At 44.3% G+C, this 22259-nt stretch overlaps 1 protein-coding gene across 7 annotated transcripts; it reads left to right on the top strand.

Moving 5' to 3' along the window:
* The first annotated feature begins 1989 nt into the window (after window positions 1-1989).
* Window positions 1990-22036, top strand: KMT5C (lysine methyltransferase 5C). 7 transcript variants are annotated; one of them, XM_081886636.1, is made up of 10 exons: window positions 2833-3226; window positions 9109-9214; window positions 10676-10822; window positions 10981-11146; window positions 11688-11797; window positions 12749-12912; window positions 15016-15035; window positions 15675-15811; window positions 16363-16547; window positions 18088-22036. In XM_081886636.1, exons 3-10 carry the CDS (start codon window positions 10713-10715, stop codon window positions 18927-18929), a joined length of 1734 nt encoding a protein of 577 aa, XP_081742762.1. In that variant the 5' UTR covers window positions 2833-3226; window positions 9109-9214; window positions 10676-10712; the 3' UTR covers window positions 18930-22036. The 7 variants fall into 7 exon arrangements, with proteins under 7 accessions (XP_081742764.1, XP_081742765.1, XP_081742762.1 ...); XM_081886635.1 differs by having other exon boundaries at window positions 8957-9214; XM_081886638.1 differs by lacking the exons at window positions 2833-3226; window positions 9109-9214 and adding an exon at window positions 1990-2607.
* The last annotated feature ends 223 nt before the right edge of the window (window positions 22037-22259 follow it).

The following is a 22259-nucleotide window of genomic DNA, read 5'->3' as shown; positions in this document are numbered from 1 at the left end:
TACGGCAAAAATCTGGGTGCGAGGCTGCTCTGCCACCCAGCTCATCGGACTCAGTCCGTGGGTCCCTGCGGAGGAAAATGAGCTCAGCCGGAGACAGGAGCAAACTGCAGAAGATCCAAGTTTATTGGCCAACAGGTTCAAGACGAGATTGAACAGTGAGAAAGGGGTGACATGAGTTTTTGAAACTTCCCTCCATGTCCCAGAATACAGTGCAAAACACGTCATGAATACATTAAAGAGAGGTTTGGTTACACAGATTACATCATGAATATATTAAAGGGAGGTTGGGTTACACAGATTAACATATGGAGGAGGGAGGGGGGAATATGCAGAGCTACACCGGATTAACATAAGGAGGAGGGAGGGGGGAATATGCAGAGCTGGAGATATGCACAGATAAACACTTCCTGGGGATGAGAAAACAATGGTCTCAAATATGCATAGTCTGGCACCTGACATCGCCTGGAGGAAAGGCTGATCAGAGCAAACTGGCACGTTGATTTTCTATGAATTTTATAGATTTTAGTCCCTTTTGACATTGACAATTGGAAATAAATTGATATATTGTAGCGAAGAAGAAGGTGAAGAAGACATGCCCCCCCCCCTTCCGTAACACCTGCCTTTGACTGACTCTTTTCAAATTGATGACTCTTAGTCAGTCATAATGGGATGCAGGTGGCACTGTGGTCTAAACCACTGAGCCTAGGGCTTGCCGATCAGTAGGTCGGCAGTTCGAATCCCCATGACGGGGTGAGCTCCCTGCTCAGTCCCAGCTCCTGCCAACCTAGCAGTTCAAAAGCACGCCAAAAAGTGCAAACAGATAAATAGGTACCGTTCTGGCGGGAAGGTAAACAGCATTTCCGTGTGCTGCTTTGGTTTCGCCAGAAGCGGCTTAGTCATGCTGGCCACTTGACTCGGAAAAACTGTCTGTGGACAAATGTCGGCTCCCTCGGCCAGTAAAGCAAGATGAACACTACAACCCGAGTCGTTCGCAACTGGACTTAACTGTCAGGGGTCTTTTACCTTTTTTAGTCAGCCGTAATCCTTCAGATGTGCCACCACACACACCAAGCATCCCTCTAAGGTGCCAAACCTGACGTTACCTGTCCTGCCAGAGATACCAGGAAGGTGTTACCTGAAACACAATACTCTATACACAAAACCCATCTCCAATGTGGAATGCAACCCTGCCTGAACAAATAAAGGTGTCAAGGGATGTCTTCCTGGCAAAAGGATATGTAGATATTATCATTGACTTGTGTGAAGGTGAATACTTGAACCAGGGGTCTGCAACCCTCAGCTCCGGAGCCGCATGTGGCTCTTTTACACCTTTGTCGCGGCTCCGGGGCAGATACTAGCGAGGGGAGGCGCATTGTGCGCCCCAACACTCCCCACTGTGGCGGGTGCTGTACTGGCTGTGACGTCGCATGGGGGCGGTGCGTGCGTCAGTCACGCACCGTCCCGAAATCACCTTCCCGCCCGCCCACCCGCTACATTGTAAGGGGCATGTACGCTGGTCACTGCATTGAAAGGGGGCATGTACGCTGGTCACTGTTTTGAAGGGGAGTGAAGAACACACACATAAATAATGGTAATTTGTTAATTTAACGTTTATTCCTATGAGGAGTAGTAATTCTGAGGGGTCAAACAAAGAAATAATAAAAAAGTGACAAAAGTTATTTTTATAATGACGAGTTTTGCGGCTTCCAGTTTTTTTCCCTTCGGAAACGGGTCCGAGTGGGTCTTTTTGTCTTAAAGGTTGCAGACCCCTGAACCATGCATGATTGACAGGGGCATGTCAGAAATCTCAGGTGCCTAACACCCCCCCCCCTTTCTATGGCATGTTGGTGATGTTCTGATGACTCTGTTAAATATTTTATGGGAAACTTTAGAAAACTTTAAAGCTTCATGGACCCTCTTGTTCTTGTTCTTCTCTCTGCATGCTCTGAGGGTTTGAACCTTTGTTGAGACAAATAAAGATCAGGCCTCTGGCTGCTGTTTGATTCTATATTTGCTTGGCTGTGTCTGTACTGCTTGAACCTGACCGATCCGCAGTAGGAAGTTGGGAAAACGCTTTAAGTATAGTGCACTCCAAGAATTTGACTTTATCAGTGTGCAAAAATTCTGGGGTTCTCCATTAATTTCTATGGGGAGCTCCCTCTCCACGCTAAAGCACGAAAAAGCCTCAGGGCAACCGGAAGCTCTTCTGTACGCCTCTCTTCCGGAACTTTACGGATCAGATCGTGTTGGGAGGAAGTTGTCTGAGTGACAGCAAAGCGGACCACTAATATTTGCTACTCGACAGGGAAAACGGCAAATAGATCAGGCGGACCAATAGAAAGCGCTGGCATTTTGGCGGGAAATTTCAAATCTCAGGATACTTAAGAAGAGACGGTAGAGGGAACATTAGTCCATGGTGCCCCCGCTCCCCAGCAGCTATTAAAACGGAATAAAACAGCGACTGGCACCGTTGCTCCTGGTGTGACGAAGATCCAATAGAAACTGAGGAAGCGGAGAATTGCGGCGAAGAGCAGTGAATGGCCCAATGGATGCCGGAAATGTCCGTCAAGCATTGATAAGCGTCTTATTTGGCCAATGACAAGCCAGGTGAGGTGGGCCTTCTTGGTGTGGGCGGCAATAGTTATTTGACATCCAGTTATCCAATGGGAAAGACATGAGGTTTCTGGAATTCCAGCGGCCATTGAGTTGGGCAGCGGTTCTTCCAAAAGGGCGCGACTGAAGGAGGAACATACCAAAATTTGACAGACACCAAATTCTCCCAATAGGGGGCTGGAGAACCGGGCCGCGTCCTCATTCGACTCTGTAAGGCGGGAGCAACATTTAACAGATACCAGCTTCGCCCAATCGGCTGAGGGACGAGCCCCCTCACGTGAAAGGCGGGAGCCTTCCCGGCCTAGTCGATCCAATAGGAGCCCGGGAGGGATTTTGAGAGGCACTTCCCTCTGAGCCAATCAAGCCCTGAGCATATGCGGGTGGGAAAGCGGGGCAGGCAAGGCTTCGCTCGAGGGGCACAATGGACGCACAACGGGAGAGAGGCGGGAGCTGGCTTTGATTGACAGCCCCGGCCGCCCAACGGCGCGTCGCGGGAGCCGGGCCGGGGAGTGACAGGCTTTCAAAGGGGCAAATGGCGCGGGGAAAGGGGAGGGCGCGCGGCGTGATGCGGTCGCGGCAGCGGTAGCGGTGAGAAACAGGAGCGCGCGAGCAGGTAGGTGAGCGGAAGAAAGAATGAAAGGGATCGGGGGGGGGGCGGGGAGAGAAAAAGGAATGTCCGTTGGGGGGAGGCCTGGCGCGCGCGCGGGCTTCGGTTGGAAGGGGAGGGATGCGCGCGCGTCCGGGGGGGGGGTGAGGAGGGAAAAGAGTCTCCCCAGCCCTATTTCCCTCCCAATATGTGGGGTGGGAGGGAGTCCTTGTGCGTGGGGATAAGGTGGTTGTGAGGAAAGGGGAGCCTGAGGTAAAAGCGAGGGCTTTTCCCTCGCAGTCAGGGCGGGCACTCGCCTCGCCTCTCACCTCACTTTTTAATCCTAAATTTTAACTGCTCACCCAAACAAAGACTCGCACGAAAAGGACTCGCCCCAACGCTTGTCTTGTCCCAAGTTCCAGTCTTCCTTTAAAAAAAGTCTTTTCCCTGAAAGAGACGAAAATGCCCCCTCCCCCCCCCACGTGCCCTCTCCTGTTTCATCTTAAAATGCCACACACACACTGTCAGGAAAAACTAAGAATACCGAAACACTGGAGAGCATCCTCGGCTCCCTGTTTCCTTTTTATTTCTTCAGTCTCCCTGAAACCCTGAGAAGAAACCCCTCTTCCCCACATTTCCCTGCCTTTCGCCCTGTATTGTGACACCTTTTCTCTCCTCATTTCCAGCCCTAATTACTTTCCTGCCTTCTCACACATATCTAGGACACTCACCTCCTTTTTTCCTCTCCTGCCAACTACAATCTGAAAGGAGGACTAGAAATATAAACAAATGCTGTATTACAGAGCTTTCCGCACTTCTCATGTTGGTGACACACATTTGAGGCATGCATCATTTTGTGACACAGCGATTCAGTTTTACTAGCAAACCGGAGGTTAAACTAACCCCTTTCCAGCCCCGGGAGGAGCATGGGGAGCATTTGCACAACACACCTACACACTGCAGCTGACACACTTAAAGTCTCATAACACACAGTTTGGAAAGCTCTGCTGTATTAGTTAGACCAGGGGTAGGCAACCTAAGGCCCATGGGCCACAAGCGGCCCACAGGGGTCATTTCACCGGCCCATGAACCGAGCCATCTGCTTGGCGAGTCCCTGCGTGCTGCGCTAAACCAGCACGGCGCGGGGACTCGCTTATGTGGTGCCGGAAATTGCGCCTGTGCAGAAGTAGACATCGGAAATCATGTCTGCGCAGACGCTGGAAATCGCTGCTGCGCGCACACTCATGTGCGTGTGATCTGGCCCACGGAGGGATCTCCGTTGAAGTGAACTGGCCCAGGTGAGGTAAACCTTGCCGACCCCTGAGTTAGATAAATTGTCTGGCCTAGTTCAAGGCAATTACCTGGCCTCAACCCATCAGGCTTTGGAGCCAGAACACATGATGCTAGCACTGACTGAGCATGTGCCCATGTAAGTGGTCTGCACAAGGTGCTTCTTTCTGTGTGTAAAGTTACCATGTGTGGCAGCCTATTGGCTTTTTGAGTTGTCATGCCCACAGTGACTGACCTGAGCCAGTGAAGTACTGTTGTGCTAACTCTACAGGTGAGTAGGCCTATCGGTGTGGTAAATACGCTTATGTGGTTAGCCACATGAGGGGACACTTAGGTTACTAATTGGTTACTTAGGTTACTAATTGGGGAGACTTCCGGGTTGACGCGATCGGTTTAATGGCGGATTCCCTCCGAGCTCCGGAGGGAATCGGCTCCATCGAGGACGGGTCTTGCCGCGCCGGCGACGCGGGGGCCCTTAGAAACCACAGGTGCTGATACCTGTGGACCTGGTGACTCGGTGGGCACCTTAAGCGCCCTCCTTGACAGTCGAAGAGCCTTTTTAAAGGCTGCGGAGAAGGTCTGAGGAGCGGCGTGGTGCTGAGAGTAGACCGCTGCCTCGGTGGAGCGAAGCCGTAAGCCATTGCCGGAGAGCATCAACTTTCTTCCTGACATTTGGACTGAAACAAACACCCTCGTGAGTAAAACGAAATTTGGATTTTAAAAGAAATTAACTCCTTTAATTTGGCGAACGGGGGGGCTGTGTCAAAAGGAAGTCCGCACCCCCCCCCCTGCATGCACGATCTGAAGCAAGGAGCGAAAGCCTAAGATCGGATTAAAAAGATCTTCTTTTTGTCTTTTGGGACTGATAAAAGATTCCATCGATTTGTGAAAATAAGCTTTTTTCTGTCTTTTCAAGTTGTGCTGGAGGAAGAGGTGTATTTGGGAAAATTTTTGGGAACCCCCACCCGGGATCCGGGAGTGTCCCGCATTAGCCTAGCCTGAAAGAAAGGGAGTTTGACAGCTGTCATCTGAGCTGTCAAACAGCGGAATCAAGATAAGAACTGTATCTTTATATCTCTCTGATCCAAAGGTGTTACATTTAACCAGAAGTGGCTGGAAATTAAGTAACAACAAGTAATAACAAAGTAATAGACTGTTGGTAAAGGGAAAAAAAAAATGGTAATCCCCCTAGGGGAAACCAGAGACATTACAATGGCTGCAGAAGGAAAATTACAAAGAGAAATAGAGAGAGCCCTTTTTCTCGTGGGAATTCTACAGGAGCAAGAGATAGCTATGGACAAACAGCTCGCGGCTTTGATTTCAAAAACAAGCAACTCTATTGATGGAACTGAGGATTTGACCTTGAAAGATTCTGCAGCTGAACTGGAAAAAGTTTCTTTGAAGTTGGAGGACAAGGAATCTGGAGGGCAAAAAGTACAGGAACAGGACTTCATGCAGCAAGGGGACGGAGAAGTTTATTGGATTATGGATTTTGAAAAGAGAAAAGTAAAGGAGGAAGTTTTTGGACACTATAGATGGGAAGCTGAAATAATGAAGAAATACAACTGGGACTTCCTCCTCTTTTCTGGCATTGGTGAACGTGATTTAAGGGAACATCTGGCAGAACCCCTGCAGCAAGTCTTTTCAACTAGGATTGACTGGAGAGAAGGTGAAGAGACCGCATTAGACATCCCTCGAGACTTGAAGACCAATAAGAAGGACTATCAACAAAACAGGCAGAGAGAGACTCAAATGGTGTTAGAGGCCTCAGATGTGAGGAATCCGGGCTAGGAGTTTTATAAGAGGGCAGATATCTAGGAAGGGACAGATATCCGGACAAGGAGGGAGGGGGAAAATAGAAAGTTTTAAAACTAGTTTATGACTTTTGGGTTTTATAATTTTGACTTATATTTTAATATGAAAATGGGGAAATTTATGGTATAAGAACCTCGATCGATCTTAGAAAAAGAATTTAAGGTATATAAGAAAATGGGATAAATAAGTTGGGCCTAATAAAGGGAATTAAGCTTAAATATAATAAGAAGAGGTTTAAGGAATGAAACAAGAACTTGCGGAATTAAGTTTGAAATTTGGGATGCATGGGTGGGGGTGGGGGGAAGTCAATGAAAGAGGGTTATGAAAGAATCTATTTGTGTTTATTTCTCTTTTTTTCCCTTTTCTTTCTACTTTTTCCTTTCTTCTTTTTTTGCTTTGTATTAAAATTTGAAAATTCAATAAAAATTATATTAAAAAAAAAAGGTTACTAATTGGCAGGGTGGATAAAAAATTTAAATTGGATTTTTAAAATAAAATGCTCTAAAGATAGTTTTCTATTTAAGTTACCTTACAGTCCAAAGGCCATTCATCAGGAAATAATAATTTGTTTTAAGTTTTTCATGTGTGCTAAAACTCAGTCTAAGGTGGTTGTTTTTTAAAAAAATGCTTAACCACATCAGTTAACAAACATGGATACATATGCTATAATGTTATAGTTTTGGTTAAATAAATTGTGGGTGACCTGATGGGATACCTGCCAAAGTCTTCAAAATGGGTAGAATTGAACTTGCACAACAACTTCACAAGCTCATCAAAAAAATCTGGGAGAGAGAAGAGATCCCAGCAGAATTTAGGGATGCCAAAATCATCAATCTCTTTAAAAAAGGTGACAGAACTGATTGTGGAAACTACTGAGGCACCTATTAGATGCAGTCGGAAAAATTCTTCCAAGGATCTTAGCAAACCATCTCTTAACAATATCCGAGGTGACCCTTCCTGAGTCCCAAAATGGTTTTCGGCCTTCTATGGGGACAATGGACATGATTTTAACCGCTCGACAGCTTCAAGAAAAATGCAGAGAGCAAAACCAAGCCCTGTATTGACCTGACTAAAGGCTTTTGACACTAAATCGTAATGCCCTGTGGACTGTCCTTCTGAAAATTGGCTGCCCAGATAAATTTGTGAACATCATTCAGCTCCTCCATGATAATATGACAGCAACAATCACAGATAACAATGGCTCTCAAAGTGAACCATTCACAGTGGGATCAGGTGTTAAACAGGATTGTGTTATCGCCCCAACTCTGTTCATTATTTTCATTGCCATGATCTTACACTTAGTCGAAGGGAAACTCCCCACCGGAGTAGAAATCATATATCGAACAGATGGAAAGCTCTTTAATCTGAGCAGGCTGAAAGCAAAGAGTAAGGTTACTGTAACTTCCGCCATAGAGCTTTAGTATGCTGATTACAATGTAGTGTGTGCATGCTCAGAGGATGACCTCCAAATCATCCTAAATATCTTCGCAGAAGCTTATGAAAAGCTTGACCTATCGCTCAACATCCAAAAAACCAAAGTGCTGCACCAACAAGTACAAAATAACCCCTCTGCAGTGCCACAAATCCAACTCAATGGTGTAACATTGGAAAATGTCAATCACTTCTCCTACCTAGCCAGTTATCTTTCCACAAGGGCTGACATTGATGCCGAAATCCAGCATCACCTGAGCTCTGCGAGTGCGGCTTTCTCTCAGTTGAAGTGCAGAGTGTTTGAGGACCGGGACATTCACAGGGAGACCAAAATGCTTGTTTACAAAGCTATTGTACTACCAACCTTGCTGTATGCTTGTGAAACATGGACCACTTATAAATGCCATCTCCAACTCCTTGAAAGATTCTATCAGTGGTGTCCGAAAAATTTTACACATCACTTGCCAAGACAGGCGAATTAACACCAGTGTACTGGAAGAAGCAAAGATCACCAGGGTTGAAGCAATGATTCTTCAACATCAACTTCGTTGGACTGATCATGTTGTGTGGATGCCTGATTATCATCTTCCAAAGCAACTACTGTATTCCAAACTTAAAAATGGAAAGCATAATGCTGGTGGTCAACAAACATGTTTAAAGACTGTCTCAAGGCAAATTTAAAAAAATGTAGTACAAACACCAACAATTGGGAAACACTTTCCTGCGAGCACTCCAATTGAAGAACAGCCTTTACCCAAAGTGTCATGGGCTTTGAAGACACTCAAACTCAGGATGCAAGGGAGAAACATGCTAAGAGGAAGGCACGCTTGGCAAATCCACATCATGATCAACTCCTGCCCGGAAACCAATGTGGAAGGACGTGTGGATCCAGAATTGGCTTTCACAGTCACGGACTCATTGTTAAAACCGTGTTTATGGAAGACAATCTTACTTGGCTACAAGTGATCGCCACAGAAGAAGATAATTGGTGGATGAAGCTTGGTTTTGTTGTTGTTATTATTATTATTGCAGAAAAATTCCCATTAGTATACATTAGTAAAAATGAATGGATGTCAGTTGCAAATACCATACAATTAAAGTCCAATTTTAAAGTTTTTAGTTTGTTTATTAAATGCAAATAAACATTCTGAATTAGATCATTCTTGAAGGCATCAGGAAATTCTCTGATGCAAATTAATCTAACTCATTTTCTCTCTCCAGAAAATCTACAAATGGGACTTGGTAGCTATTCTACTGTAGCTCTGGCTGACCTTTGCTCAGCATTGACCTGCCTGGGAGTTGCTTCTTCAAAGGCAGAGAGTTGTATCCCTGAACAAAGCAATGAAGTGATTATAGTCTATTTCTAAATGTAGGTCATGACTGCTGTCTGGAACGACATGTAGTGGGCAGTCAATGAGATGACCTCAGGTTCCTTTCTGAGCTGTATTCTGGAGATCCTCATGTACAACCAGGAAGCTAGTGAGTTACTTAAACTCACATGTTATTTTTGCTTGAAAAATTTCTTATACATAAAGAAGTTAAGTGTCCCACAAAGGCATCAATGCATGTTCCCTTGGTGGAAAAATCCTAAATGGAAAAGTAGCATTTTATATTGGCACATAGCAACTGTGCAGAATTGTTGGCTGAAAAAAAGTTGACATCAGTTCCTAGCTAGCAGTCATTGTTCAACCCCTTCTCTTTTGGTCTCTTGTTCTTTGGGAACAAGTGTTCCTTTATCAGTGTCCCTGGCCCTCTGGAGAGAATGATAGCCAACAGCTTGCATCCCTTTCTGTAAGTAATCCAATGTGCTCTGGTTTCAAGAAAGCAAGAAACAGCTGTACTCTGTCACAGCTTCCTAATTTCTCTGTGCCCAAGCACAAATGAGGGGAATTCTTTCCCTTCTTTAAGCCCTCTGCATGTGCCAGAGGATTTGGGGTAGGAATGAGTCAGGCTAGTAAATCAAGCTAATATCTGTAGGCCCCTGGTGAACAATGCCTCTTTCCAGGGAGATCCGTTGGATATTCCTTCTTGTGAGGTTGGATTGATGTTGGCTAAATACATTTAGTGACCCTTGCTATGAGGAGCATATTCCCACAGAAAGTTCTGGACAACTGATGTTCTAGAGTTGACTATAGTATACAACCATTTTGTGTATCTTGAGAGTATGTGACGTTTAGTAATTTCAGGGTTTTTTTGGGTGATAGATTTTATTGTAGTATGGTTTTGTCAGCTTTTTTAATTGGAAAAAGTTAAGTATTCAGTGTTTACAAGAGGGGCTGTGTAGAAATATAACCTTTGTAAAGTAAAAATATTTGAGTAGGAGGTTTTTAAGCTGATTTTGGGGGTGAGGAGGTAACAGAGATATGAGGTTGGATCGAATAGATTGGAGACAGAATTCCTGGCATGGTGGATTTAATCAAGTCTCTTATATGAGTTCCCATTTAAATAGGGTGGCTTTAATAAGTGTCACATGCAGACTTTTCTGTAAAAAAAATACTATGATTGCAGTAAGACCAGTCCATTAAAAACATGTTTTCGTTAATCACTTTGTTGAATAAAGATTAGCCCAACGCAATCTAATTTTGTGGTTTATTACAAATGTAAATAAAGTCTTGCTGAGCTTGTAGTTCAGTTATAATGATTACAGTTTACAGTACATAGCAAAAAAAGTGGTTACTGCAAATGTTATATTAATGTCATGAGCATATTGGAAAAAGAATAATGTGCATTTAAATAAACCTGTGGGCAGATCTGCATGCACATGCATAGGGAAACCAAAGATTTCAGAGAATGCAGATGTGGTTTAGGGTTGAAACATGTTTCTACATAATTCATTACCTTCTTTAATCTGAAGTTTGGTAACTAGGAGTGGGGATTACGCACTGACTCCAACTTTCCTGCGTGTGTGCACATCTTTGACTCTGTCCCCCTCTCTTGCAGGTAGCACGGCTGAGTACAGCATGGTCCTGGAAGGAAGATGGGTTCTACTCGTGTGACTGCCAAGGAGCTATGTGAAATTGATGATCTAGCTACAACACTAATTCTCGACTCCTACCTCGGCTTTAAGACCCATAAGATGAATGTAAGGTGAGGGCCTAAGGTTTCAAAGACCCAAGAAGATTCCACTTGCAACACAGGGCAAAATAGAAATTGAGGGGGAGTGGTGAAGCTTGGGATTGAGGGGGATAAGGAAAGCAGTGTGTTTCAAAGCAAACCCAACTCCTCTCTCTTTCTTATCCCTTCAGCCCACTCCCAGCCATCAGAAGAAAGCACCATTTGCGGGAAGCAGTAGAAGCTTTCCGGAAGCGCAAGGACCTAGACATGGCATATCAGGCCTTGATGCAAGGTGGATGGGCCTGCCAGTACTTTGCAAAACGGAGCCATCAGCAGGAGGCTGCCTTCAAGACTCATGTACAACTCTTTTACCTCTTTGCTATTTCGGGAGAGGGAGGGTGAGAAAGATGTCAAAATCTGAAAGTGAGCATGGGAGGGATTGTTTTTGCTTCAGATATGTGAAAGAGCCCTTGGGTCGTATTTCACATGAACCTTTACACCAACAGAGGTAATTAATTAGCAATGCTAATCCTCAAAATAGTTCTTCATGACACATACCTGCTGACACTGCTAGGTCAATTAGTCCAGACATTCCACAAGTCATAACATTGAAATTCTTGATGTATCCCTCCAGCAGTTTTATGTTGCAGTTTCCCTTTTAAATGTGGATTTAAAAAATAATAATATGAGTGGCAGTTCTGGCTGTCTGTTCTTCTCTGAAGCACTTTCTCTAATGCCCCACTCCCCATCAGATCCTTTTTTTGTTCTGGCTGATGGGTAGGAAGACTATGATAGCTCCTTGGTTCTTAGGAGAAGCATTGGCTAGACTTCTGATGAGGGGGTAAGAAGAGAGCCAGAATTACTAACTAGGAGCCAATTGTTTATTTCTTTTCTACAGATATTTCGTTACCTTCGCATCTTCCTTCCTGAGAGTGGTTTTGCCATCAAGCGCTGTACCCGGTATTCCCTGGAAATAAATGGTGCCCGTGTGGTCGCTACAAAATCATGGTAGGGTGGTGGTGGTTTGACACCCTTTCCATGTAACACCCTTCCACTTGCTAGTATTATGTAACCTTATATGGCTTACAGTAATGATGAAAACATTGAAATGCAATTTATAAATCATAAAAACAAGAACAAACAATGCAACAGAAAATAAAAACCATCTCAAACCCTCAAGCAATATCAATAGTATTTTAACGCAATTCTAAAAGTTTAAATTAAAACATTTTTTTAAAGTCCTGGGAAAATAAAAAGCTTTTCCAGCTAGCACAAAAAACCACCAGGAATATCTTTTTGGCTAGCACTTGCCCCAGCTGACAAAGTGTCAAAGTGACTTAAGCAGATGTGCAGCGCAAGGAGCCCAGGGGCACCCCACTCCATCCAATGAAATCCTAAACTCTTAGTAAACTAAATAGAGCAACAACAACAAAAATGCAGGTAGAATGCAAGCAGGGGTGTAGAAACTTTCCAGTGTTTTGCACTGTTGGTAACATGTATGACTATCTCCCTCTTGGACAGAAGTTGTTGGTGTTCTGGAGGCTCAATGAGCTGTTGATTCTCTGGGGAAAAGTTCTCAAAAAGGCCCTACAGTGGTACCTCGGGTTACATATGCTTCAGGTTACATATGCTTCAGGTTACAGACTCCACTAACCCAGAAATAGTAGCTCGGGTTAAGAACTTTGCTTCAGGTTGAGAACAGAAATCGTGTGGCAGCGGGAGGCCCCATTAGCTAAAGTGGTGTTTCAGGTTAAGAAGAGTTTCAGGTTAAGAACGGACCTCCGGAATGAATTAAGTATGCAACCAGAGGTACCACTGTATTCCCAATCTATAATTCAGGGAGGGAACTAATATTCAGTAAAGTGAACTTAAATTTGCCCACCATCCTCACCTACTGTACACTTATGGGGAGCATGACAGCTAATCTATGATGCTTGTGTCTTTCTCCCTGCCTATAAGGAAAAAGAATGACAAACTGGAGCTCCTGGAGGGTTATATTACAGAGCTAACAGAGCCAGACGAGAGTCTCCTGCGGACTGGTGAAAATGACTTCAGCATCATGTATTCCACACGCAAACAGTGTGCCCAGCTATGGCTGGGGCCTGCAGCCTTCATTAATCATGGTATGTGGAAATGTGCAGCTGGTCCTGGCTCTGCCTCTGAATTGTTGTTCCATAGATCTTCTCATAACTTCTGCACCTCCCAGAGTTCTAGTGCCCTACAGCCCTTTGACTCCATCTCTGCATTAAGTTTTTCCATTAATTTTACTGTTCATGTGGGCATACAATGTAGACTATGAATTACCATAATCTATCTGATGTGGGTGGGGGAATGAGGAACCAGGACCCCTGCCGTATTAGCAGTTCCCTACTTGGGGAACTTTTGCACACTTCCAGTGCTGATTTACATTTTGTTTAGGCAACATGGCTGCCAAGGTCTCCATGAGTGTTATTGAAAGCAGTAAATAAATGTGCAAAGGTCCAAGTAGCTTCTACAGAAGAAATCCAGACATGGCGTAGTGTCATCCATTTACATCCATCATAGTTGCTTTCTTGTGTGCATGAAACATACCATAACTGCTGGATGTGATTTATGTGTAGGTATAGCAGGTCCCAGATTAACACCAGAAAGTCCCTTTCAGTATGGAATGAAATTGCAACAAATTGTTTTTTTAAAATACTTTTACTGAAGAAAACAATTAAACCAATGTATGTCCATAGAGTATCTCATTATAGTGCAAATTAAAATATTGAATTCAAAGGTGTCTGTTTAACTGCCTAAATCAGAAAGAACAGATATTCAATTCCTTCAGTTGAGTTTATCAAACTTCCATGTGTTTGTCTTGGAAGACAACACTTTTTGTTTCATAATTGTTTTTAAATTTTTCAATAAAGTTTGTAAAGGCAAACAAAAAAACCAATAACTTCAATCTTAGCAGCTTGTGGGACCCACCAGAAACCAATCCATAATAGAGAGGATAGAATAAAGTTTCCAGTACTCATTCCAAGCTGCTTGTAAAAGGTTCCTTTTCTAAATCTGGTGCATAATTTGATTTTTAGTATACACTTCCTAAGGATTCTGTCTATTTTGGCGAGTACAGGAAGAATGTAAGGAGGATGGGGAATGAGTACTAAGATAAGTGGGGTGTAGGAACAGGTTTGCTTAAGATGTTATATGTATTTTTAATTAGCTTTCAAGTTGGTAGGATTTTTGTTGGAATTAATTGAAAAGTGAAGGAATTGGTCATTCCAGTGAACTCTAGGGTGCAATCAGTTGGTACATTCCATAGGAAACTGACTTACAGCAGTCAGACTATTTGATCATTGGTCCCAGCATTGTCTACTCTGACAACAGCTCTCCAGAGTTCTTCCCACCGTCTACTACCTGGTCCTTCCAGCTGGAGGTATCAGGGACTGAGCCTGGAACTTTCACTGAGCTATGTTGGGTCCCTTCATTAAAAGGCCAGTAAGAATTAGTTTTTTTAGATTGCTTATTTTAGCACCCCATTTATGTGACCTTGAATGGAAACTTCTTTCCCCTCCCCAAGAGTTATTAATGGCTGAAAAGTCTATCCTTTTCTGGACTTCAGGTAACTAAGATCATGTGATCACTGAAACGGGATTTAGCTCACTGTAGAAGGCAAGATAAATCCTACGCAGTGTACTTGAAAGTCTCCTCCCTCTCTGAAGCACACTGTTTTGTTCAGCTCCCCATTCCCCAGAGGCTTTGGGATTTCAGCAGGAGCGACAAGCTAGTCTTCACAACCGTAGAAGGCTAGAAAGCTTAGAAACTTGCCTTCAGAAAAAAGTGAGAGCGCTTATTGGGGTACTATGTTTAGACCCCACACCTGCCAGGGCATGATTTGAGGGCACACGATGCAATCACCCTCCTGAAGCGAAGCAGCTTTCAGTGTGACAGGTACATAGATTGGTGTCTGGCTGGGAACTTAATGAATGCTGCCGTGTTATTCCTTGACGGAAGGCTGGAAGCAGGTTAGGTTATTAGTGAAATGATAATTTACCCCAACTTGTAATTGCTTTGAGAGAAAGCAGGATGCATTGTTGAAAAGCAACAGCATACTTTTTCTCTTCTAGCCTGTTGCTGAGATGTAAATAGTGTCTGAACAAGTGGACTATCTTTATAACTTGTCTCTGCTTTTTTTGAAAATCTCTCTCCACTACTGCCTATCCCCCATATAATTTGCCCCTCACTGTGGAACCTCTCAGACTGCAGGCCCAATTGTAAGGTAAGTCATTTTGGCTTATTGCTAATAGAGGTGGCACTCCTTGTTTAAGATGCTGAGGCTTTGCATTTGGTACAAGCCACACAAACTCATTCCTAGAAATCATTTATTATTGTGGCGTTTGCTTTGGGTGTAGGATATGTTGGAAGAGGATGAAAAAGGAAGCAAGTAATACCTTGTAAATATTTGGGAGAGGAAGGAGGCTGTATGACTTACAAAAGTTCCCCCTGCTGAGTCCTGGCAGTTTCTCTCCTACTGCTTCTCCCACCCAGTTTCTCTTCTACCGCTTCTCAGGATGCTGCGTTTCAGCCATTGATTCACCATCATAAAGGCTAGAAGCATGACCCTCATTCCCCATAGTTCGGGTCTAGAAAAAAATAAATTTCTTTGCCTCTTTTCATACTAGCGTGCTGTTTCTGAGAAGTGCCTAGAAGCCCAGTGTCAGGAATTTCTGTGTCTGCAAATAGAGTCTTGTGAAAATAAGAGCTGGGTCACTTGGGATTTCTGAGAGGGAGGAAAGAGGAGGAGTCTGCTTGTTGTCTCCCTCCACACCCCCCCGGAGAGCATCCTGAACCTCTACATTTCTGGGTTTTTTTCCTGTTTCCTGTTTCCCCTTGTACATTGTTTGTCTCTGTACTGCAGTTTGTCCCAATGGATGGGAACACTGCCTGCGTCAAGGTGCTGCGGGACATTGAGCCAGATGATGAGATCACATGCTTCTATGGAGACGGCTTCTTTGGAGAGGACAATGAGTTGTGCGAATGCTACACTTGTGAAAGGTGAAGGCTGTGGGCAGTGAAGTCTTAAGGAATCTCAGCTGGGGAACGGGTGGTATTTCTAGTGGTTTGATACTATTATCGTGCCTGTGAGTTGCAGACTGCCCAACTGCTCAGGTACAGAGAAGCTCCATCCTCAAGGGATAGGAGCACTCCTGGGGTTGGTTGCTAGGTAGCACAGTTTGGATGGCAGCTATTTCCTCCTGGGCCGTCACATAACCTTTTAAAGAGCAACAGCAGCACCTAAGGATTGGGGGAGGATATTATACATACTCTTCCACAGGAGATCAGTGAATGATCTCATTTGTCACCTGTCCCTTTTTCCTTCCTCCTTCCATAAAAGCCTATAATGGTTGCTATGTCTTGATTTTCTCTTATTGTTGGTTTTCTTGTAAAACCAGGCTTCAAGGGTGTGTGTGTGTGTGTGTACATTTATACACATACATACAAGCCAGAGTGAACTGCTTAGTAAATGCAGAGCTCCATTATTGTGCAGTTACACACCATATTGTGCAGTTACACCTCACCCAATTATCAACTGTTTCCTCTTTCAGGAAGGGGGAAGGAGCCTACCGCCTCCTGAATCAAGCACCTCCACAAACTACCTCAATCAATGATAACTATCTGCTCAGAGAGACAGATGGCCGTCTACAGCGGTGGAAACGTCCGTCATACAAGCTGGCCCGACTCAGTGTGAAAGTGGGATGCAAGGCCCGGCGCAGGAAAGCAAAAATACATGGTGAGAAGTATAAGGGTTGACTTGCTGAAACAAGATTTTGTGGGTTGCAGTTCTGTAAGGTAACATGTGGCTTGAGCATCTGCTCAATGTAGCCTTGCAAAAGAGATGAGCCTGCTAGTTTGCACCCATTTTCTCCCTCCCATGCCTCATCAAATTCAGCACAAGAAAAATTACTCTAGTGCTATTACAGTGATCTGTGTGGTGAGGAAAAAGAGTAGCGCTTTCCCCTGAGTTGAAGTGGTGTTAATAAATCTTCTTTGGTAGACACATGTTTCACATCCACACATTCTGTGAGTCTCATGAATTAGGGCCTTTAGACAGTGGCAATAATGCATCTTAGTAGATTTACCCAGCAACTAAACATTCGCACAGGTTTTTTAAATGGGGTGCTTATTTTGTGTGTGTGTGTGTGTGTGCGCGCACACACACACACACACACAGATTCAAAACATACAGTTGCAACACTTCAATGGGGAACAGCTAATGATGTGTATATTTTGGCAGTGGGGAATAGCTCAGCAACAATATACACATTTTTTTTGGTTTGGGAGAATTAGCTAAGTATTCATGACTAAGCTAACACACACACATGACATACATACAAGAAGGAGTAAGGATACAGGGTGTAAGAGGAGAAGTGAGAAACTGGAGGTGCACTAGCCAGCTCTTTCTCTCTGGGCCCACTTGTCAGAGCAGGTCTCAGTAATGCATAACTGGGCAGGGAGTACCAGGAGGTGGCTTTCTAAAACAGTCACACACAGCACTGAAGATAGCAAGAGGGAGCAAATGTGGAGGCTACAGTTTGTAGAGGAAAGATCTCCAGATTATAGTATATGTAGCAAGAAATAAATTTCCCAGCCTTGGTAGACAATCCTGAAGAAGTAGAACTGGGGCATATAGCTCCTAGATTAGGTAGGAAATAAAGGGACAAACAGACAAGCCAGAACCCTGAAAAGGGACTTCTGAGCAGCTGGCACCAGAATCTCTACTTCAGCAAACAGGGATCCAGAGAAACAGGAACCAGGAGAGACTTGAAAAAGCATTGAGCAGCTGCACCAAATAGGGAACCTGGGAGGCAGCAAAGGAAAAGCATGGGGAGATAACAGTCAGACCCTGGGTTCTGTGCAGGCAGCAAGAGTGATTTCAGCAAGTCAAGGTGACTGTGTAGTACCAGAAGTATCTGTGAAGCCTAGAGTTTATATACCCTCAAAAACAAGAGTTCCAGAGCAACTGCAATTCATGGATTTTGTTTTGCAGAGACAAGTGGTGACACTCACTCTTCAGCTAGTTTTAATTAGTGGTCACATTTCCAGAGGGGGCCCCTATTGTAATGATAGCTGATGGTATCGTATTGCCCAAACCCATGTACTGTGCATATGACCTGCAGCATCACCTCTACTGAGGTGTCCAATTTAACTCTTAAAGGTACTTTTCAGGCAAAGGGTCCAGTGGCACCACTGCTTAAATAGGTTACAGCTTGGGATGGATGGTGTGGTGGGGAGCATTGCTCTTAGGGCTGACCTCCCTTCTCTTCCTCCAGCTGCTCTCCGCAGATCCGCCTTTCGTTGGTACCTGAGGATACTAAAGCCTTTATGTATCCCCCTGCACAACTGTTTGGGCTGCACAGCACGTAGCTGCAAGCTCAGTAAGCAGCCACTGGTGCATCTGCAACGCTGCCCTCCTTCCATGTTCCCTGCATCACATCTCCGCCGCTCTTCGCGCAGGAAGAGCAGCCACTTTGAGACCCAGCACAGCTTCTTCTTCACAAGGACGTACAATAGACCCGAGAGCCCGAGCTGGGCAGACCAGAGCGACTTGGTGGTGAATCTTGGCAAGAGAGTTCCCCTGCACTGGGAAGGCTTGCGCAGAGAAGCGGTGCGTGGGATTGGTGAGAGAGAACCACATAGCAGCAACGGGGAGCTTAGCCAGGGGGCTGAGGAGCACTACACAGGAGATGTGAAGAACCCCGCTGAGATCATGGGGTCTCATGGATCAGGATCTGGGGAACTATACTCAGGGGACCAAGAGATCCTTGGCGCTACAGGCTCTTCCTCCTCCGGCCAGGTCTTATGCAGAACAAGGAGCATGACCCGACGCCAAACTTGGGATTTGCCCAAACCCCAAGTCTCACTATCAGCAGTAGACCCCAAACTTTCCCAGTATGCTCATGTCCGCTTGGAGACCCCCCTCTTTAGAGGCAGGCAGTACTGGCAGCAGCCCCCTCCAGACAAGGGGAAGGAGGAGCCGACAGAGGAGCAGCATCCCCCAAAGCAAATTGTTTCCTTTCCCCCTTTTGTGCCACCCAAGCGGTTTCGACTGGTCGTAAGCCACGGCTCCATCAACCTTGAAGTGGCCTCCAACTCCTGTGAGGAGTTACCTTGATCTGGTTGGTCTCCAGGTCCTGCAAAGGCTCCCTCAGCTGCTTGCGGAAGCTTGATCCTTGATAAGCCAGGGCAAAACCCACCAACCAGAATTTGCCTGAAAGCATCTGTTGACTTTTTCATCTTTGTCCCAATCACCTTGTATGGGGGTGAGAAACCATCGCTTTTGTTCTGTTGTGATGCTCACAAAGGGCTCAAGGATATATCTGTGCTAACAACACCATCGTGTGTTCCATTTCCTCTTGTTCTAAAGCAGATTTACTTTCCGTTTTTCCTCCTTCCAGGGTGCTCCCTCCATCACACTTGTACTCTCACTTTCCTTTTTAGAAGCACCCTCCACAACCAGGCCAACCTTGATCCATTACCCCTGAAACTTAAGCCATATAGCAGGCTGCATGGATGTCTGGGATTGACTCTCCCTGTCATCTTACCATGGAACTCCGCTTGCTTTCTCCCAGGCTCCTTTCACCTTTTGACTCCAGGTATCCCAATGCTCTAGTTTGTAGCAGTTCAACCATGGAACTACAGACACACATGGTGCTTTTGCTGTTTGTTGCCCCTAAGGAGGTTGTGAGGCTGGTGAGAGTGAAATGACTGGCGGGTAAAGGAAGCCTACATCTAATCAGGGAAGCCTCTTTAATTCTTTGTAAGAAAACCAGCAACCAGAAGTGCACATGCGCGTTCAACCCATGCCTATTCAGCCCATTTAGCGTGATGACTGCTGTTTGCTTAAACAAGTTTATCTAGGGAATTACTCTTTCTTCTCTCCTCTTTCTCACTTTCTACCCCCTCCCCCAAACTGCTTTTTAGGTGCCTACTGTTACAAGATATCCAGTTTTCTAGTTTTTAAAGCTACTTTTGTATTAGTCAGGTCTGTCTTGTCTCTTCTCCCTGCTGGGGCTTTTCAATGAATGTGTACTGGGGCTTTTTACACTGTTACTGACCTTTAAGGTATTCATGTTTTTATACTTAGATATGGCTGAGGTTAAATGGGTTTTTTAGAATACCAGTGAGTTTGATAATTTTATGCAAATATTTCACACTGTAGTCAAGTGGTAGAGAATGAAATAATTGAACTTTCCTAGCTCTGATCAGAGGATTCCTTGGCTCAGGGGCATTGTGATAAAGGACCTTCCTTCTGTGAGGTGCTGGCTTGGACTGGATAAATGGTTCTTACTCATCTAGTAGTGGTTGGGTTCAGTTCAAATGTCATTGCAGTACAGTAAATAGATCGTCTGTATTTTTGACCTGTGGTCCTGTCTGGCAGTTCTTGGGATTTCCAGCCTCTTTCTGAGCTACGTTCAGCGGGGTACTTAGAAATCTAGTTGAAGATTAGCTGAAGATGAGAAGCCAACAGGTGGGCTGTATTGCAGCCAGTCTTTTTTGGAGAATTCTTGCTTCATTTTGCAGCCATTTTCATAGCAAGATTTGTGGTGTTGACTTTGGAAAATCCATAGCCAGGAATCAGCAGGACCTGCTTTAACTTTCTCTTTTCTCCCTTCTTTGTCAGTTTTGTTTCCAACTTGGTGCATTTCAGTCTTAATGCCTTTTCCATATAGCTTCTGAAAGAAATAGGTGTGCATCTGTGAGTCACCGCTGTTTAAGGCTGCAATTCTATGCACACTTGGGAGCAAGTCCTTTTAATTTGGTGAGAGTTCCTTCTAACTGTGGATAGGATCTGACTTCTGGATGAGTTTTTGAGCTCTGAAACAGAGAAATCTGTTTTTAGAGCTGCTTCTAGAGTTTTGCTTGGTATCTGTGTTGGATATATATTATAATCCAGACCTTCTGTTTTTAATTGTTCTGCCAAGTACCAGTACTGATTTTTTTTTTTTACAAGTGATATTTAGGCATTTGTAGGTGAGAGTTTCAAAAGCACAACTGCAGCTAGAAGGAGCTGTAGCTGCTCATTCTGTCACAATAAGGAAATTGTATTTATAGTGCAGGGATAATATTTTGAACTTGGTTGTGTGAGTGTGAGGACTTAGCTGTGGAGAAGGGTATTTTCCTTCACAACGAAAAGGCTGAAAATCCACAAACCTTCAGTCATGAGCATTTTCATTAATGGATCTGAGAGGGAGTCCATTATCTGTGTTGTGGAGAATGTTGGTAGATACTTGCAACTGCATATTCATGTGAAGGCATGATAATTTTGTTAAATAAACAAAAACATAAGAGAAACTTGCACAACTAGGTAATATAAACAACACTCTCTTTCATATACCCTATTTATGCTGGTAATTTGAGCTGTTTCCACCATCATTCATATTAATCTGCAAAGTTGCCTTTGTGCACATTCTCTATTCCACTCAACTTGAACTTCACATATGTATATACAAAGTAGAGCTGTAAAGTGTTGGTCTGTCAAAGCACACTGATAGTGTGTTGCTCATTAAAACAGTTGATATACAGCTGAAATTGCACATCTTTTCCTGCTCTCTCCCGTTCACTTTATGTATGTTAATACATATTTCAGACATTTCCCCCCATAACTTCTCTAGTTGTTTAATACCAGTTTTGTTTGTTGTGGACAAACAATCCCAGTAACTACCTGCCTTCTCAGTAGTCACGCCCACCCTGTGGAACGCCCTCCTGTTAAATATCAAGGAAATAAACAACTATCTGACTTTTAAGAGACATCTGAAGGCAACTCAGTCAGATGGGCAGCTAATAAATTATTATCATCATCCTTATCCTTATCCTTAATTGTTTAGGTACAGTGACTTGTGGTGCAAGTTATGTGGTTTATGGTGCTCATTTTGTGCTGATATGTGATTCTGTGCCAATAGTCTTGACCCAAATTTTCACGTTACTATGAGATAGTAATCCTTTTGTTTGGAGAAAGAGTATTCTTCATCAGAACAAACTACCAAACATTTACAGTAATAATACTGAGGAATATTACGAGATGTGTATTTTCACTTGTATATCACTGTTTGTGCTAAAAGGTGATCTTTTTTCTTGCCCCCTGCAGCTGATTTTGGCCCTTGCTGCTGGGAGCAACCATGCTTCCTTCCCTGTCTGCTACTCTTGTCAGTTTGTGTTGTTCCATGTTTGTTAATAGTAGCGGATTAGTGCACAGCCTTTAGGTAGTACTGCTGGGGTGGGGTGGGGTGGGGAAAGAGAACGGAAGGGGGTGAGATGATCAAGGGCTTTGTGTTAGGGAAAGGTTTGGGGTGGGAAGGGTGGATGTTGCTAGCCAGGACACTGAATGCTCCTGTTGAAGGACAGGCTGGGGCTCAGTTTTCACTTGTTGGTGCCTCGTGTTTACCCATCTTTTAAGGTGGATTTACTCTTTAAGCTACCTCGCTTTGAGAGGGGGAGCATCAAG

Source organism: Podarcis melisellensis (assembly GCF_964234715.1).
Source record: "Podarcis melisellensis genome assembly, chromosome: 13".
NCBI classification, from domain to species: domain Eukaryota; kingdom Metazoa; phylum Chordata; class Lepidosauria; order Squamata; family Lacertidae; genus Podarcis; species Podarcis melisellensis.
The sequence above is the reverse complement of the archived record's forward strand: the minus strand, read 5'-3'. Positions and strand labels throughout refer to the sequence as shown.

Coding starts and splice junctions, on each gene's coding strand:
- KMT5C (XM_081886638.1), top strand. CDS start 10,713: ATGGGTTCTACTCGTGTGACTGCCAAGGAGCTATGTGAAATTGATGAT. Junction 12,913..15,015: donor TGCAGCCTTCATTAATCATG/GTATGTGGAAAT, acceptor GGAACCTCTCAG/ACTGCAGGCCCAATTGTAAG. Junction 15,812..16,362: donor GAATGCTACACTTGTGAAAG/GTGAAGGCTGTG, acceptor TTCCTCTTTCAG/GAAGGGGGAAGGAGCCTACC.